This window comes from Podarcis muralis, chromosome 2, assembly GCF_964188315.1.
Source record: "Podarcis muralis chromosome 2, rPodMur119.hap1.1, whole genome shotgun sequence".
In the NCBI taxonomy this organism is placed as follows: Eukaryota; Metazoa; Chordata; class Lepidosauria; order Squamata; family Lacertidae; genus Podarcis; species Podarcis muralis.
The window spans coordinates 88,067,856-88,087,671 of record NC_135656.1 but is presented as its reverse complement, the minus strand read 5'-3'; the positions used below and the strand labels follow the sequence as shown (position 1 = coordinate 88,087,671).

At 40.1% G+C, this 19,816-nt stretch overlaps 1 protein-coding gene across 1 annotated transcript in view; it reads right to left on the bottom strand.

The window, feature by feature from the left end:
- Nucleotides 1-19,816, bottom strand: part of PLXND1 (plexin D1) — a 157,615-nt gene that overhangs the window by 69,344 nt on the left and 68,455 nt on the right. The window contains exons 7-12 of the mRNA XM_028719286.2: nucleotides 18,356-18,464; nucleotides 16,468-16,570; nucleotides 9,399-9,503; nucleotides 6,195-6,284; nucleotides 5,490-5,583; nucleotides 1,900-2,063 (exon numbers count right to left, since the gene is read on the bottom strand). Of these exons, the coding sequence (XP_028575119.2) occupies nucleotides 1,900-2,063; nucleotides 5,490-5,583; nucleotides 6,195-6,284; nucleotides 9,399-9,503; nucleotides 16,468-16,570; nucleotides 18,356-18,464 (665 nt within the window). The remainder of the gene's footprint in view (nucleotides 1-1,899; nucleotides 2,064-5,489; nucleotides 5,584-6,194; nucleotides 6,285-9,398; nucleotides 9,504-16,467; nucleotides 16,571-18,355; nucleotides 18,465-19,816) is intronic.

The following is a 19,816-nucleotide window of genomic DNA, read 5'->3' as shown; positions in this document are numbered from 1 at the left end:
AAGCAAAGGCATGGAAGGCAGCAAGGTGGGGAGCATTCATTTTTATTCCCGTCTGGGTACAAACATCAATTTTATGCTCCCTATTCTTCTACGGGGGGGGGGGGGAGGCTGTGGGTCCAATAAATGAGCCATATGCTTAAGATTCATGTCCTACTTCGGCTTTGTGACTAATACAGTTTTTACAGTGCCTTTTACCTCATACAGAAATAATTCCATACACCACTGAAAATACAACTATCAGTATTCTTAAAAGTTTTGAATAACAGTTAAGGGAAGGGAGAAAGTAGTAAGAACTGACAAGTGGAGAAAACATAATAATGATACCAACTCTTTGCGCTGGGAACAGTCAGCACAATCTTTTGTATAATCCTTAACAAAAGGGTTGGTCTCTCTAAACACCACCATGCATGTTATGAATGATAACAGCTATAAGTGGGCTATTTGTTCCCTGCCTTTTTATATACTGACCCAGCACTGATTCAGAGAGAAGACTGCCTAATTATCACCCTGGGATTTTTCATTTAAACAACAATATCCAAGTCTTGCTGCAAAAAAGACTATAGTTTGTTTCAAAAAAGTGTTTATCTACCTGTCTACCTACCTACCTATGGCTTTTATAAACTGCCCCAATCTACAATGTCCTCTGGGAGGTTGTGGTTAGCATCTACACAACAACATTTTGTTGCACATTCAGGAAAGATTTTTATTTGTTACCCTTTGTTCTGCAGTCAGCCACAAAGCCACTTTGATTTCGCTGGACATCTGGCCTAGCTTAATGCCCTACATTTAGAAAGGGCCTTTTAAATTGCAACAAACCTATTGGGGAAAAAATAAAGCCGCCGAAAGCCGCACAGGAACAGCAGCCTTCCTTCCTCAAAGTACAGTTAGAGAGGCTGCAGCTTGCCATTCACTGTAGCTGCTGCCAGCATAACATGACGTAAGCCAAGGGGCAGGAGGTCAAGAGTGGAGGCTCCTTCTTCCGCCAAGCTGCTTAGGGCTGATAATGTTCCCTTACTAAGCTCAGCGTCCCTCTCCAATAGACTTGTGGTTGTCCTCCTCCCCCACAAGACAACTCTGTAGACACTAAAGAAAAGCTTGTTTGTTTTTGCAAATGGAGGGATTTGGATTGAATGTACAGTATCTGCTAAGAAATAGCATCCCAACCCCGTGACATGCCGTAACCTTAATTCTTGTGGTTTGCTTTCAATTCTTGATTTTGGCAGAGAGGCAGGAGGCTAAGTTTCCTATACAGTGGAGCGAGGCGGGCTCCCTAGCATTTCCTCTGTACAGCCAGGCCTGAGAAATGGGAATGGTAGATGTTAACAATAAAATGGCTATTGGATTATGAATGCAGTAGGGACCTACCCATCCTCACCAACACAGCTTTAAGAGCATTTCTCTGGATTGTGATCCTCTTGATTTTCCCTGACCTCTCAGCAGCTTTTGATACCACTGACCATAGCATCCTCCTGGAGTGGCTTTGCGGCATCAGGAGATTTCTGTTTGGTCCCGCATCATCTGTGTTAGCATTTTAAAACTGAGACTGGTGAATTTATTCCTACTTTTGTGTTGGTTTTAGGTACTGGTATCGATTTAAAGTGGGTATTTCAAATGTTTTAATATTGTATTTTTGAAATATATTTAACTGTTTTGGTACACTGATTAAATACATGCAGTAGATAATGGTTAGAATTCCTATCTTAAAATCTCTGCATTGGTGGGGTCACACTAGACAGTCTTTAAAGCTGGCTCCAATTCTAAATACCAAGCTAGTATCCACTGTTAAGTCCAGAATACTGGTCCCTGTTCCACCATCCATTAATAACAACCAATTCCTGTTTACTGCGGCAAAATGACACTGAGCAGCATGCCTCTTTCTCTACTGTGCCCAAGACTTACCTTCTTAATCTCAGGAGGAGGACACATGCCTGGAATCTGGAGGGACTCAGTGTTTAGTCTACAATTAGAACTGCTCTCGCTCCAAATGCACTGATGACCCAGATCTTCTCTCCCAAGACACTGAGAACAGTCAGCACTTCCAACTGCACAATTATAAATCTCCACTAGAAAAAAAGAGATAAATATCCTAAGCTGGAAGCATATTATGACTTTGCTTAACTTTGTGTGTGCAACTGCCCCCCTGCCAGAGTAATGCAACATTTCCAGCAGCAGAGTCTGGACATACAACAATTTAAGAAGTTTTGGCCATGGTCCTAAAGATTTCCCAGAAGTTCTGGGCACTCGTTCCCACTGCAACATAATTTAGTACTTGAAAATCCCTTTGTCAATTTGTGCTACATTTTTCTAATTCTAGATATCCACATGAGAGGCAGCTTTGCTCAGCTCAATACATCTAGTTAGCAAAAACTTTAGTTTACAATGGGAAACAATTATCATTACAATACTCAGCATGATACGTACATTTCACCAACTTCCCCCAAATGGGAATCTTTTTACTTCTCTTATTTCTGCCTGTCCTTGTTTCAATGGCTTGTTACATTTTTATTAGACCAGGAATGGAAAATATGTGGGCCTCCAGATGTTGTTGAGCTCCATCTCTCATCAGCCCCAGCTAATGTAGCAAACAGGATGATGGGAGTTGTAGTCCAACAGCATCTGGAGGACCATAGGTTCTTCATCCCTGTGTCAGAGCACAAAGGGATTACCTGCTCTCCTAAAGTTTAGGCCTTTTGCCCCTGAATAAATAGGAAATCCTATTTATTAATCAACAGAATGTGGTGTCGAGAAACATTTTCACCACATGCTATAGAACAAAACTAAATCACATAGAAAGCAAAAACCAAATGGGAGAAGAGAGGGAAAGATCTGGATTAATAACTGTGGGTGTGGAATCATACAGACTAGTGTTTCAGCCAAACTGGAGCCCTGTTGCAATGAAAATGCAACAACTGACTTTTACAACAAAAACATTACAGTATAATTCTGAACCAAAGCTTGATTTTGCCCAATATTTTCAACCAAACAGTGGTGTTTTTCAGACAGCTATCGGAATGATTGCCTTCAGCACCCTCTGATCAAAGATGTATTACCTATGAACATTGATATTACATACGTGTATTACAGCTAACAGCCATTTATAGATCTAACTTCCATAGACACTTGCACTATGGGATATTGCAGGCGACTAATCTTTTCCTGATGCTGTTTAGCATCTATATGAAGCCATTGGCAGCAGTCATTCAGAGTTTTGGTGCCACGTACCACCAGCATGCTGATGACACCAAGTTCTATTTCTTGATAACATCTTAATCAGGTGTGGCTATGCAGTCCTGGACTGGTGCCGGAATGCAGTGATGGGATGGATGAGAGCCAATAAATTGCATCTGAATCCTGTCAAGATGGAGGCTCTGTGGGTGAACTGATCTATCAGTTGCTTGTTCTGGATTGGGCTACACTCCATCTGGAGGAGTGGATCTGTAGTCTGGAGATACTACTCGTTCCATAATTGTCACTCGAAGCCCAGGTGACCTCAGTGGCTAAGAGTGTTTTTCACCGGTACAACATCTCCAGTTGTTCTTGGATGACTCATAGCTTGGCCACAGTCATCCAAGCATTGGTAAATTCAACCTTTGCTGAAGCAACTGCAGTGGCTGCCAGTATGCTACTGGGTCAAGTTTAAGTAATTGTTTTAAGTAATCAAACAACTTGGGACCAGGGTATCTCAAGGACTACTTATGTTCCTTCTTGGTCAATGCAATCTTCAGCAAAGGCACTTTTAGTGGTTCTATATGCTCCTGAGCAATGTCTAATGACTATCGGGAGCAGGGCTTTTAGGGTTGCAGTGTCTCTTTTTCTGGAATTTCCTCCCTATTGATATTAGGCAGGCATCAACTGTGCAAAATTTTCAACCATTTTTATAACACATTTTTGTTTAGACAGACTAGTCCTGACCCAACCATGTACCACTGATATTGAACTTATTATTTGGATGTATTATGGCATTTAATGATTTTATATTCTCTGCTGTTTTAGCTGCTTTAGTATTTTTACAAAGAGCATTACACATTTTTATATATAAATAATGCAAAATAATCACCATTTAAAAAATCTGTATGAAAATCTGTATTTAAATTCATGCCTAAATGTGTACTTAAATATTATCTGGTGACAAAATATTTTTATTGCTTGTTCACCCCTCACTTGAAAATAATTTCTTCTGAGAAGTAAACAATAAAATCAGGTTAGTTGATCTAAATATTCAGAACACTTGAATTCAGCTATCAACTAAACAAGTAACGCAAAGCTGGTCATACTCCAGGAAAATCTTAGTTAACCCAAACTGTTTTTGGTGATAAATTATTGAATTACATACTACATAACTACATATTTTGTGAGAAAACATTTAAATATGTGTTTTATAAAAATGGACACATTTCTTAATACATTTCACTTGAAAATGCACACTTTTCACATATTTTGGTATGTTTCTGGAGCTGAAAACTTTATTGCAAAATTCAGAGAAGAACAAAACCCAAAGGCTAATAATGGCCCAATCCCTATGTTACCCTCAGGGGTGTGAATGAGGTCAGTTTGCTAAAAATGCAGACCAAACAACATTCTCCTCCCTCCCTGGTTGGAAATAAATTAAAAACTTAAGTGGTTGCTCAAGAGTGTTTGCTTTGATTACAAATATATAGGCAGGGATGACAGAATTAGCAGAAATGTGTTTACATATTTTGCTTCTTCCCAGCATTGAAAATACACATATTTCAAATGTATCCCACAGTGACACTGTGTTCCCATAAAAACTGCTGCTGGTTTATCTGGAGATTTATCTCCTTTGAGCTAAATTCCATCCCTGACCCTAAACAGTCCACACATTTTTGTTTCAATATCAATCCAGTATGATATTTACAGTACAACCCTACACATGCCTATTTGAAGCCAAGCCCCACTGAGTTCAGCAGGGCCTGCTCCCAGGTATGTATAGCATTACAGTTTTAAGAGCTCAATCCTATACATGTTTGCATAGGAGAAAGTCCTACTGAAAACAATGGGACATACACCCAAGTATGTACGTATAAAACTGCAGCCCAAACTATTTTGTATTTAGTAATTGGATGAGTGCAAATAGCAGAACATGTGTGAGTATACTGTATACTCACACATGAGTATTTAGCCGGAACTCACCAGAACTCAGTTCTGGCACCTCTCAGGTGGTCGTCATTGCCATTATAAGAGAACAAGGGAGGTGTTCATGGTGAGTTCCAGGTATACCCTGTATGTTGTAATCTGCAGCTTATGGTGAAGGGTGGGCAAGAAATATGATAACAAATAAATAAACGTTGTAAAACGAGATCTCATTTTTTGTATGTTTCCCTGATTTCAAAACATCTGCTACTAAGGTATGTAAAGAGACTCTAGAAGGTCAAAAGCACCAACTAGCTAAGAATCTGTAAGCTTTCTAAAGGACATTTTACCCTCTCTAAACGGAAAAAAAAAAGGTGGAAAATGTGTTTAGAACAAACCTGTCATCAGTGCTGGACTATCAATGTATCTATCAGGTTTTTCCTTCAGTTGAAGGTTTAGTGGAAAGAGGTGCCGTTTGTCTGAAGTGTGAAGCTGTACAAAGAAAGTGAGTTAAGAGTTATCCCATTTACAGAAACACCAGACCCCAGTGGCAAAATACATGTTAGCTTTATAGCTGTCAACACAAGGCATTTCTATATTGCAACAAGATGTTTCTTGGAATATGATATTCAAATTCAGCAGGAGAAATCAGGAGCCTGGGGCAAAAAAAAAGAGAAAAAGAGGTACTGCTCTGTCTTTGTTAATTAAACCTAAGTAGCTGAGTACCAAACCAATGGGAAAGCAAAATTATGTTTCCATGTGGAAACCAGGCAAGCAAGCTCAACCTCATTTTTTTTTTTAAAAAAATGTTTCTAGCTCTCAACAGTTAGCCAGAAAAGCCTATATATAGATAAGAGAGCAATTGGCTCCAATTTTCAATTGGAGTTTCATTGCTGGACATGTTGCACATCACTGCTGTATATTCATGCTAAAAAGAGCGTAAGAAAACTTGGAACGAACTTATGTCATGGAAATGCTAGAGTTCATGGAAGCAGAACCTAATGAACTTTGATAGGACGATATGACTTGATAAAACAGCATACACAGGGCCTGGGGCTCTGTCACTAGAACAGAGGAGACATCCCCACTAGCTGTGAACTCACCAGCACGTTGCTGCACTGAACAGCAGATGCATTCACCCATTGGGCCTCAAATATCCTGTCAGTTTGAAAATGACATTCCAAAGGCATCTCCTAAACAATTGGGAAGACAGGGAAGAATTTGCATAGCAATATCAATTTTTTAAAGTAAAAACATCGATTTTTCTGCACTCCAATAAACCCAATAAAACAAATTCTGTTCTTAGTAGTGATGGATGTTTGATCAATTTCAGAAGATCATTTTCTGGTTAATTTCACATATGTTCATTGCAGTTCCTAAATCTATTTCATCCCATTTCTGCATTCATCCTTTAAAAAAACAAAACTGCATGAAAATCTGTATTTAAATACATATGCAAATAATATTTTATCACATATTAAAATATGCATTTTGTCTCAATTTAGGTACCGCTTAACATATTTTATCCTGAAATATGCATTGTTTATGCATTTGGTCATTTTTTTTTGAGCTAAGAACTATATTGCAAAATTCAGAGGTGTGAAATGCAAAGGGTAATGACATTCCAATCCATGTATTAATCAGGAGGGATGAACCAAGTCAATTCATTTAAAAATGTGGACCAAATGAAACTTGCCTTCAATTGCTAGTTCTCTGTGACATTAAGATTTCATTTTTCCCAGTAATAATTTCAGAAATAATAACTGTGACCAATAACTAGTTTCATAATCCTAATAAGCTTGATGAAAAATTTTTGAATGAGAGCATTTGATTTAGAGACAGTACTTATCCTGAACTAACCAGGAGCCATAACTCACTGGTAAAGATATATGATTTGAATGCATAATAAGTTGGCATTCTAGATACAATGCTTACTTCTTGAGAAGTGCATGGAAACGCCGTTTACCTTCCCGCCGGAGCAGTACCTATTTATCTACTTGCACTTTTTGGCATGCTTTCAAACTGCTAGGTTGGCAGGAGCTGGTCCCAAGCAATGGGAGTTCACCCCGTTGCGGGTATTCAAACTGCTGACCTTCTGATCGGCAAGCCCAAGAGGCTCAGTGGTTTAGACCACAGCGCCACCCACATCCCCTAAAGGCTCACCTTTCAATGCAGTCAGATAGCCACAACTTCAGTTTCCTTCCCACAGTTGTGCAGAATGAAGCAAATAGGTATTACTCCTATTTTCCTACACTCTGATAAATTAGTGAATCAAATTCTGTTCTTGGCTACCTTGAAAATAATGTGAGACTAGGCTTGTAGTTCAATCTAATTTCAGAGGAGATTTTGAACCCCTGGACCTGAGGCATGATTTTGGGAAGTAGAGGCCTAAACTGGTTCAACTGGTTATTGTAGTATTGTGGTCGTATGAATGGTGGTATTGCAATTATTATATAATACTATAGGGTGGGAAAATTCATGAGTAATCATTAAAGATCTCAAAATACATGTGTGATTTCAGTCAATGGTATTTACTTGTGTTTGTACATATATAGTGAAATTGTGAAGCATACATTTTCCAAAGAAATGCAGTGTTGCTAATCTTTCCCTTGTATTTGCAGACAGGCTGAGAGGAAACCAGACTGTAAGATAGTTGTCTGGATTTGCCATCTAGGAGTTGAGTTTCTTTAGTACCTTTCCTGTTTATTTCACCTCTTATCAAGTTACACACAGTATTTCTCCCCTGTAGCCACCTTGCAGCACCCCAGAGGAAGGCAGCTTCCCCCCACCTTCTCTTTTGCTGTAAACATAAGGGCATATCCTTATTTACCAGTGCCAGACCTTAGGGAAGAAACTGTAATAAAGCTACAACATAAAGAGTTTTCTTTGCTAGTGTTGCAAGCCAACTGTGCCTTTGTCTAAGGCTTGTTAAGCTCCTCTGTTGGGTACTGCAACTACTTCAAAAACTGTCAATAAAGGCCCTTTAAGAAGCTTTTAAAACACTTATTTGCTCTGAACAAAAAAGGACAGGCTACATGCATGCACAGCTATAAGCAGGGGAAGTGCTTTTCACACAAATCCACATTTAATTTAGGCCTGTAATCACATGTGATCATTTAAAAATCACGCACCAGTATGAGACACTGAAATGCTCTACAATGCTAGCTTTTATGGGGGGGGGGGGAGTTTTCTTGTCTTCATTAATTCATGTGGCATTTGCTGATTAAGCACCTAAAACATTGTGCTCCATCTACCCCAGAAACTCGAGAGGAAGAAGAAAGGTAGGATATTTGGTACATCCACACTATAGCTTAGTTATCCCTAATATATTAAACTACTAGGGGATCAAGATGGACAGCTGGGAATGGATGACTAAATTAATACCATGTGTACATAAGCACCCTAAATTACCCAAACCTGACCAATGAAAGAGAGGATACTGGGCAGGACGAAACACTATATTCTAATGCAATACATGAGCTCTCATATTCTTTTTAAGGGTTCATATAATAGCAGCTTTCATACACTTCAGGGGGAATGCACAAAAGCATAAGATACAAATGAAGTATTCTTCTTTGTCATTGATTCCTAGACTCCTATAGAAACTAGTCTATGAATGTACCTCAAACACATAATGCTGTAATGCTAAAATTATTTGCCTGACCCAATTCATGTGTCAGGAAAGTACAAAGAGCATGTATTTCCGTAAGTGCAAAAAAACCCAGATTGCCAAACTCGGAGTGTGATTTGCAGAGCAGAGAGGAATTATGTCCATGTTTCTGGTCTTGATTCGTTTCCAGTCATAGATTTTGCCACTTGTTTTTAACAAGCTGCTTTTTTCTCTTTTTCAAGCACGGCTTGGAGTACATTCCCCTGTGAGAGTTGCACACCTGCAAAGTACACTGAGTGAAATATGGATAAAATATCTTCAAGTCTATGAAGTTGATTTGCCCCCAATCTGTTCAAGTGAAAGTTTTACAATATTATAAATCCACCTATTGCATAAATACCATGAAGGGTCTTGCATTACATGTAACAGACCCCAAGAGAACGTCTGCATACACAGTACATTTTCTTCTTTCTTTTTAAGCCCACCCAGTCGCTTGCCAAAGTGACTGCTTTCTATTAAAGGTCTTTCCTCTTATGCCTATTTCTGCCATTATGGCAATGGGAAAAGGCAAGTTATGCATTAACTTCATTTAATTTATGATAAGAGATTGCTACCCCATTAGTAATCTCAGTTTTCTGACTCGCGGTGTAAATGTAGACTCTACCTGCTTTTCTGCAATGCCTCTCTGTTTTATTACCTTTATGAAAGCAGTATTCATCAAGGTGATGACAATGTCCTGGGAAGTCCCTGTTGGTGCTGGAGCAACAGAGGAAGGTACAATCTGTGGACAATCAGTGCTGTTCTGTAGTTCAAGAAGCAAGCAAAAGAAAGGAAGGTTAATATGGGAAACTTGGGGCCTTCTTAACACTTGAGGCAACAGAATTTAGAAAAAATGGCATGGCTGATACATCCTTGGCATTCACTAATTTTTAGTCCCAAGTTATAACAGGTAAGGGTAAGGTAAAGGTAAAGGATCTGTGGATGGCTAAGTCCAGCCAAAGGAGACTATGGGGTGCGGCACTCATCTTGTTTCAGGCTGAGGGAGCTGGTGTTTGTCCACAAATAGCTTTCTGGGTCATGTGGCCAGCATGACTAAACTGCTTCTGGTGCAATGGGACACCGTGACAAGAGCCAGAGTGCATAGAAACACCATTTACCTTCCCGCTGCAGCAGTACCTATTTATCTGCTCACATTGGTATGCTTTGAACTGTTAGGTTGGCAGAAGTTGGGACAGAGCAACGGGAGCTCACCGTATTGCGCGGATTCAAACCGCCAACCTTCCGATCGGCAATCCCAAGAGGTTCAGTAGTTTAGACCACAGTGCCACCCACATCCCTTCCCCACCTTATAGCACCCTTTGGTAGGCAGTTCTTTGCCTCACAGCCTTAAAATCCAATCCTGCAAAGTCCCGTCATGGCCAATGGGACTTAATCACTAGTAAACATGCTTAGAACTGTAGGCTTAGTAATTTAATTATATGCATTTCATCTCTGCATTATCAGTAAAAGCCCTCTACTTTACATAGAAGATAGCCGTCAATCCTGAACTCAGTGGCAGGTGCCAACTGCATGTGGTGTGAGCTGGCACCTTTGCTTGCACAGACCAATAATATATTAGTGCGAAAACAGAAGAAACTTCACCAACAACCTCCTCCCTGGAGTGTGACCGTGTGAGGCTTGCACCATTCCTTCCTATTCATCTTCTGTTCTACGGATAAACACTGTGCTTTCAGACTTCAGGCAACTGTGTTATCAATCTGGGATTTTTCACAGTGAAATTAATTTCCTCACAAATTAAAAGGAAAACCATATGCTCTCATCAGCTGCCATGTCTGAGGTAGCTACTATACCAGTTATTTTACTAGAAGAAATGAAACCAAATAATATGATACAGTGTATTTACAGAAATTCCAGCAACAGTCCTTGCAAAAAACCGAGCATTTTGCTGTGCTTTTTGTTTTTTGTTTTAAGTATGCACTTGATGCTAAATTTAAGCACTGCATGCATGTGGCTATGTACAGGCAATAACTCTTATCAGTTTTAGAGGTGGAATTGAAGGGCTCTCATTGCCTATCTCTCACACACATCATCATCATTAAGGCATGATTTCTGCACAAATCCATTTTGCAGTTTTGTAACTCTTCTATAACTGCCCCGAAAAAGCAGAAATAAACAATCAGAAGCATGACTAGCACTGTTGCAGTAGTTGGGTGTACAATATGAGATGGCTGTGAATACTAAGTACCCATAAAGAGCACTGCATTGCTGCTGTATAGTGCATGAAAGAATGGGCACACATTTCTGTCCACATTCACATAACCATTTAAATGATGGGGGGACGGACGGAGATGGAAGCAGTTTCCCTTAGGAGTAAACTGACTAGGTTAAAAGCTGCTCCTAAGTTGGCCTCATCTTGTTCATGTTCACAACTGTACTGATATGTACAGGACTAGGGGAATTTGCTTTTTTATGAAAATAGATTAAGTTATTAAGGTTCCTCTGCTGGATCAGGTCTAGTGTCATGGGAGCCATATAGAGAAAGTCATTCCCATTGCTCCAAATGAAATAACCATCTGTATAAAGACTGTGTGTATGTTGAGTGTTTACATTGAAGACAGGCTATTGTGGAACATAAGCAAAAGAGGACAACCATTGGTGTGGTGACATGTGCGTTGTTTGATTAAGCAAGGGCTGAATATGAAGCAAATACAGTGGTACCTCAGTTTTCTAGTGTCTCGGAATCCAAATGCTGAAAACCCAGAAGTAATTGCTTCCGTTTTCGAATGAGCCTCAGAGGTCAAACAGCTTCCACTGCAGTTTTTCTTTTTTCTCCATTGACTTTGCTGACTGCCCTTTGCGCCTTGGTTGTCGAACGTTTTGGAGGTCAAACAGTGTTCTGGGACGGATTACGTTCAACAACCGAGGTACCACTGTATGTTATCTATTATTCCACAGCACCCAGCTCTATTGGACGACTTTTATCACAGTTCAAACAAAGGCTCAAACATGCATGAAGCCATACGTACAAAGTTGGAAAATATAAAAGAACCCTCTCTGCATCTTCTCAAAAGTTCATCACATAAAACTGATGGATGGACAAAGGATCTGATTACAACGAGCCCAACTTTCACAATTTGGTTCATCTAAAAGGTTTACACACACACACCCTGAAAAGTCAGGCTAAATTCTTATCTCACTAGTCTACCAAATATGCATAAATAGATTACATGAGCTAACTGAGAAAACATCGTGTCCCACAGTGCACAAAGGTTGATTCTCTTGTCATTGACTGACTTCTAATTTACACCTGAGTGAGACAACTTAAGACCTGGGCCTTGTAACACTTAAAAAGATAAACAGTAGAACACTTCTCTCTCTCATATGCTGCAAGCACTGGGAACTCCTGGCACTTAAGACTGGCTCTCCCCTGGTTCCTGCTAAGCCCATCTTCAAGGCTTCTCAATTATCTTAAAGTGCTTGTTTGATGGGGGAAAGCATGTTTCATGGTTTATCGGGACACTGATCTTAACCATGCACCTTCCCTGGGCTGTCTCAGCACGAAGATTAAATAAGGGTGATATGCAAGCAGAGAAGTAAATCAACAAAGAGGGAGTGGATTGATTCTGATCCCTGAGTCTCCTTAATGTGAGCAAGAAAAAGAAAAAAAAAAGAGGGCAAGCAAACTCAGCAGGGAAATGAACATAGCTTTGTGTGTCCCTGCACAGCAAAGAAGCTAGCTCAGATTGCTAGAAAAACAAACAATAGCGAACAGATTAACTCACTACCTCGCAGTGCCTTCTCCTGCCTTGTGAAAGCTCCTACTTTCATTTGCGGCTGCCTAGGGGAGAAGAGCCTGTATCCATGTTTGTCCCCAGTCTGCCCACTTTGCTAATTGTAATTTCCGCCATCCCTGCTCCACCACCCTCTTCTTGGACAGACCCTGAAAGGTTACCAAAACAAGACCCCCTCCCCCATTTCAGCAGAGGGCAAAAGTTTCGGAGAAACAGATCCCTCCCTTTCAGCTCATGACTTGCCTGCACGCAGCGATCACTGCAAATGCTTATTAAGGGTTAAACTACTAAATCCTGGTTATCAACTAGTCCCTTATTTTCAGTGCTCCTGTCTTTAGTTTCCAATCCAAGGAAACAGAATGAATACTGCAGCCCACGCATCCTGATGTTTAATCACCCCAGCAAACACATTCTAGATGGATGAACCCGGTACATTCAGTTGCACAGCAGGGACAGCTCGCCTGAGTGTACCTGAGACAGAAAGGGCCTTTTCATATTTGGGGTTTAATCCCTTAGTCTGTTATTACTAAGCATAGAAACAGCGCTTTTCATCTATGAAGCAGCTCTCTAAAATGGCACTAATTCTTTCAGCTGGATAAGGGGGAAATGTTTTTTCTCCATTTTGCACCAGGCACACTGAAACGGGGGGGGGGGGGGGGGACCAGTGGTGCATTCAAACAAGTTAGCATCTCAGAGACAGGGAAGAAACTCCGTTTGCCAAATACAGTAGATGCTTCGTATTTCCAGCATAGCTCTCTGGGCCTATAGTTTAGCAAAAAGTATTGCATAATTTAAACAATGCACAATATCTAACTGTATCTGTGCATTCATATCTGTTATTCAAACAAATCAGAGGAGTTCCCACATTGCATTTCACCAAAGCAGAAGTTGATAAGTGTCAGTTTATAATGTGAGAACAGTTAGGCAGGGTGTCTGCTTCAGGGCTGCTGAGACATGAATTTGGTGAAAGCAGCCTGGGATTTTGGTGTCGTAGCAGTGAAGCAGTCGTATGGTTTCTTATATCTATTACTAGGCCTCATGTCTTAATATCAGAGAGGCACCAAAAATAACACAGAAGATGGCACACAGGTGTCTGTGAATACAAATACGTGTGTTTATTTGAATGCAGAATGGTTTTTTTAATGTTTGTGGGACTGAGGCAATTATGCTTTCAGATGGTAAGGGTTTGCTGGCACACTTGTCTATTAAAATTCAGTTCATGCCCTCAAAACTTCATTTGAAATCTTGCTTTATTTCCTCCATCCCCACCCACCCCCACCCCTCAGGATGTAACATCTGCTAACTAAAACTATTCTGTGAATTTCAGATTAATGCAAATCTTTGGGGCTCTCACCCACTTCTCTTAGTCCATCTCATGGCAGCAAAAATTTCTACCTATTCCAGAAGGAGATTTAAAAGGTATATAAAAAGTAAGCGCAGGGGTTTCTAGATTAGCCTTGCCAAGCCTTTTTGAAGATGATCCCTTCTGGGTGCCCTAGATTCATCTGCTTAGTTTAATCCTCAACAGTTTAGGAGGCTCATTTTGCTGACAGTGCAAGGATCTTAGGGTCCTGAAAAGGTGAAGCGGTGGTCAAAGGGCCACTGAAAATACCGTACTTTCCCAAAAGGACTTGGTGTGGAATTCTAAGGCAGGCCTAACATATGCCTTGTAAGGGATGCTTTCCTGGAAAAGACAGTTTGTGGAACTGAAAAGCTGAGTTTTCTTCCTCTGTGTATTCAGATTCCCAAGGAACCATACAGATAGCAATGCAAGTGTATAGGCAGTTACTCCCTCCATGCTATATTTCCTTTTCTTCTGTTCCAAAGAAAAGCAGACAAATTCGCACAGTCCTTTCTACCCTATTGGGATTTCTTTTTCATGTAATGGAAATTTGTGGCAGTCGGTATGAAGCAAAGGGCTTGGCTACAAATGCTGTTCCACAGAGCAGACTTGGCAGCTGGACATTAACAGAAGGAACCAGAATCCAGTGGGTTCTAGGGTCAGCAGTGGCGATGGAGGTGCTGAGACCAATCTAGCAGCCTCTGAGGAAGCCCAAATTTGAAACCTCAGGATATCATGTTGGAAGAGGTGGATTGTAAGGACAGCTTCTAAATTGTTTAGAGTTATGATCAAACTAGTAACAGTTGGTTGTCACCTTAGATCAGGCATAGGCAAACTCGGCCCTCCAGATGTTTTGGGACTACAACTCCCATGATCCCTAGCTAGCAGGACCAGTGGTCAGGGATGATGGGAAATGTAGTCCCAAAACACCCAGAGTTTGCCTATGCCTGCCTTAGGTACTACCTATAGACCGAACTACTCGTGTGCCTACTTTTACTATTCATTCTGCTTCAGAAAAGGCCTACAGGCATAATTTTGCAAATGTGTAGATTTTAACAACCATCAGTTCAATGTTATGTTGCTGTGGTGAAAATGACATTTACTGAGGAAAACATAACTGAACAAGCAAAACCAAGGCCAATTTTTTAACGAAGCCATGCATGAAAATCCCTGTATCTAATAAATTTACACCACACCGATAAGATCTGATTTGTCTAATGTATTCTTTCTGAATATTTTGCACTTATATATAATTGAGGCAGAGTAAAAACTGGAAAGTGAAAATAGAAAGTATGACAAGAAGGCCAAGGCCCTTTCTGAATAAAACAATCAAAGAGAGACTCAACACGCTAGAAAATTTTCAAAGCTACAAAGAAGTTGAATGGAATTTAAAATGTAAATGATCAGTAAACTGACTGCTAAAAGGCCAATTTGTTTAAATTAACCTCAGGAACATTATGCCAAATTTCACAATAATGACGAGATGGATTTTGGATAACAGTGATTTCCTGTTCAAACTGGTGATTTTACTAATGTTAGCTTGTTTTATTAATATCCCACAATAGACTAGTAAAAGGTTAAAAAAAAAACCCTGCAAGGTATTACTAGATTTATTTTATTGCTAAAATCCAGGCATTGCAACCCATGTGGAAATAAAGATACTGTTCCAGTTTTAAATGGTAATAAAGATCCAATGGCTAAAGGCTGATTGAACAGCCAGGAAATGTGAATACTTTTGTTAAACACATATAACTGTCTGTATTTATTATTATTATTATTATTATTATTATTATTATTATTATTATTATTATTAAAAACTGTCCATACTTCCAAATATCCTGCACTTGAATAAAAAGAAATGCTCTACTCTCCATGCATCCAAGTAGCAAAGAGGTTTTTTTTTAATCAATGAACACCACAGCACAAGTTTTAACAACAGGAATTGCAGTGCTCATTTCACTGGTATGTAAGATGCAGAGGGGTGAGGAACCTTACATTTGGTCAAAGAACAAGGTCAGTGAAAGATGGGGAAAGCATGAACACAAACCCATCATGATTAGGAATGACTCTTGAAAGTCATCTGGCCTTCCATGTAGCTCACTGGATCAGGCTCACAGAACTACTACCTGGGACACTCAACAGCTAAATAAATGGGCCACAGAAGATTTATGTAATCCAACCCACTGCCCATTTATTTTTCTGCACACACATGTAGAAATGTCAAGTACTAGAGGTTTGAATACCAAATAGTGAGCAGGCTCTGCAACCTATTATCATTTGGGGGATAACTGGAAATCAGGGTCGAAAGACCTTGTCCAGGCTTCCTCAAACTCGGGCCTCCAGATGTTTTTGGCCTACAACTCCCATGATCCCTAGCTAGCAGGACCAGTGGTCAGAGGTGATGGGAATTGTAGTCTCAAAACATCTGGAGGGCAGAGTTTGAGGAAGCCTGGCCTTCAAAACATCACCACCACCACGATACACAATGTTTATGCACAACTTCTATACACACCATACTCAACTGTAAGGTTTGTAAAAACAAGGTCCTCAAATTTCTACCAAACCAGGAGAAAAAGAACCCTAGTGTCATTAAAACAAAGAAGTATAATGAACTATCAGTGTTATGTGCTTACATTCATCTGTATTGAGTCCTCACATTCAGTTGAATTGGAGACACAGGTGTATTTTCTAGTGCACCAGTAACACTTCCATTTAGCCGAGAGGCAGGTGATACATCTGAAATGCATAAAAAGTATGTACACTTACTAATCCACACCAGGGCAGTTTAGACTCCTGTCTGGAGCTAAATTTCTGTTGCAAGTCTACAGACTCTTCATTATGGCCTTGTGGCAAGTCCTTCCACTGAAGGTTTTTAAAAGTCTAACACTCCATTTCCCCCCCCAGGTGAGAACGCCCAGAAACTGCCCTTCTGCCATTCCACTTAATCCACGGACTAGAGAGCTAATATAACATCTGGTTTTGAGCTACTTCCCTTATTGATTTTCAGGAATAGCTTTCTTCAATGAATACGACTTTCACCATTGCATAGAGGCAACTTTGCCATTAAAAAGCAGCAACCCAAACTTGCTCTAAGTAAAGGCTCAACACCACCATCGATGCTCCCTCTCACGGCTATTTTACTATTAGATAAAGAAATATTTAGTCCAGTGTTAACATTGCGGCAATGCTGTCTGACCTGCCAACATGAGTTGTAAAATTTTATCCTGTGCTTTGTAGTTCATGCATGATATTAGCTAGTGATAGTGACTTTTAAGCTTTGGGGGATATTTACAGAGTGGTAGGTAAGAATCTAAACCTTTAATTTCAAAAAGATTAATTTGATTGGCTGCAAAGTATACACTAACAATCCAATCATAATGTAGGTCTTAATCAGCATTTCTCAAATCGAGCCAACAAGACCATATGTGAGCATGAATAACATCAACAAAACATTTCTTAGCATGGGTATGCTGAAAGCATGTTACTGACATGCTTTCAGTGCTGACTCAAGCAATCAGATTATTCTAGAAGGAGAGTGAATCTGTTCCCCTAAGTCATTAACTCTATACTGCCTTCAAAACCCATATCCTTTTAACTTTGAACATCCACAACTGCCTCTTCACATCCCTTAATTACTCTTTTATTTGATGCTTCCTGCAGAATATATCCCCCTTCTTATAAACACAACAAAAGGGATGGTTATACTTGGGGAACCAATTGTGTCCAACTCTGGGGCTGATAATCCATTCAACAGAACAGTTGATCGGCTCTTGAAATTGTACTGAAGTAATGCCATTTCACATACTGCTGTAACTATCCCTAAAAGTTGTCTCCAAAGGTTGATTGGTTAAAGAGCATGATCTGCAAGCACATGGAAGAGAACTTCCTAGGGATAGTGGCAGTGGAAGAAAAACCAGGCCTGACAAGCTAACACCTAGTTGTTTCCACAACTCCATGAGCTGCATAACCTTCATGCTCACTATGTTTACTGAATCCTGGGAAATTGTATTTTGTTTTACAATAGACTGATCAGTCTATTAATACGTAGAATTTATCTCCTGAAAATCAAGCAGAGTTCTGAGGGTTAACGCTAAAGCTTTCAGATAAAATGAAATAAAATATTAAGCACGTTTAAGAAACTTGAAAGGAAAAAATGCCAAAAGCCGTCAAAATTGTCCAGATGGTCTGAAATGCTCTAAGACCCTTTCTCTGTGAATCTTGGCAAGCTGCACAGACTTCCCTGCCAAATCCTGCCCAGGGTCTAAAATATCTGGTTGACAACTAAGTGGTCCCTGCTTAGTTAACCCTCTACAATAATTGCTCCTGGGTGATGAATGTACTTTTTTTTTTTTTTTTAGGACTACCTAATTCACAATCTCTCCCCTACCGAAAACAAAACAAAACGCAAAAAGGGTTTCCCAATGTCAGATTCTGATGCAAGTCATAGCCAAGCAACCTACTGTTTGTCAGCAAGCTGCCATCTCCCTTCCACTGTAATTTACGGACCATGAGATCACTTACGCTGTCTTTGGATAAATGTTTCCAGTTCTCTTGCAATCATAGATGGTGAAATTGGCCCACACAATATTTTTCCCGTTGACCTGTACAGCAGTTTGAACAATCACATGATCTGGGGGGGAAACAAGCCAAAATATAACAGATCACAAGAGAGTTGCTTTTATATTTTTCTAAGCTTTCAAGACAAGATAAATGCCTGGGCGGGGTGTCTCAAAACTGTTTCTTTTCCCAGGGGAATGCAAGTCCTCAGTCTGCCCTCCCCCCCAAACTCAAAAGTTTCTCTTCACTTAAAATTACAGCTTTCAACTCTATTTCTCCAAACTAGGTAGCCACACAACAAGGGGGTAGTGTGTAACACTGATGTTAGCAGTGGAATTTGTGTTTCCTGGAGGAAATTGGGGTGGCATGTAACATATAGAACAAAGAAAGCTGCAGGGTTCAGCTTTTGGCATGTAACCCCCTTTTATTGCACATTCATGATGATTTGTGCTCATGATGCTATCAGGTAGGTCATATGTGATCTCACTTTCAATACTATTTATGCCTGCAAAGGTTCTGAGAAAGTCATACTGCTTCCTTTCTAGTCAATGCATTTTCAGTAACCTGCTGATAAAATCCCATAACCTCTCATACCCCAAATATTCTGGGGTGGGTTTTTTGTCCCGTGCTTGTTGCACTATGGTTCCTCCAGACCATAATTGGGGAAGCACTGCAGAACAACTAATAAAGCAGGATAAATCTACCACTACTATTATTGTGTCAAGACCATGTTACAGAATAGACTTGCAATAAAACACCAGTCTGGAGGGGCCCCATGGGCAACTTTTTCTGGATGAAGGAAAATTTGGTACCAAACATTAATACACCTGTGAGAAAATAATGCATTAGTAAGAAAACATTTCATAAGTTCTGAAGCATTTTATCTTCCACACATGTCTACCCTAACAGGATGCCCAGGGAATCCTCCAATTTGAAGGTTGCAGGGATTTATTTTACAGAAATAAGGCAATCATCTGACTTGGTTCATTGTGGCAAAGTTCATGTGCCGTACTCAAAAAGTTAGGATACAAAATTCTACACAATTACTTATTCAACACTAGAGTACCAAAAACACCCACAAGATACAAAATACTATTTCTGTTAAGCACAGAGTTGCAAAGTATTACAAGTGATTAGAACTAGGCCACATTTAGACTGACAAACCGTGCTTGGCAACTGCAGGCTAATGAGCAGAAAGCCACATGGCAAGCAGTTAATCAGCAGGTAAAGCTTTTCCCAATGGCTCTGCATGTCTGGAAATGCTTCTCCTGCAGAATTTCTGCTAATCACACAGCTGTTGAAGACACAGGCGCTGCTGCGCTGAGGGGGAAAGGCTGGCAGTTCCCCGCAGAACTTTACAGGTGTCTGGCATATGGAAAATTGCAGCATAATGCATAAGTGTGGCATTCATGAATTGTCAAGGTC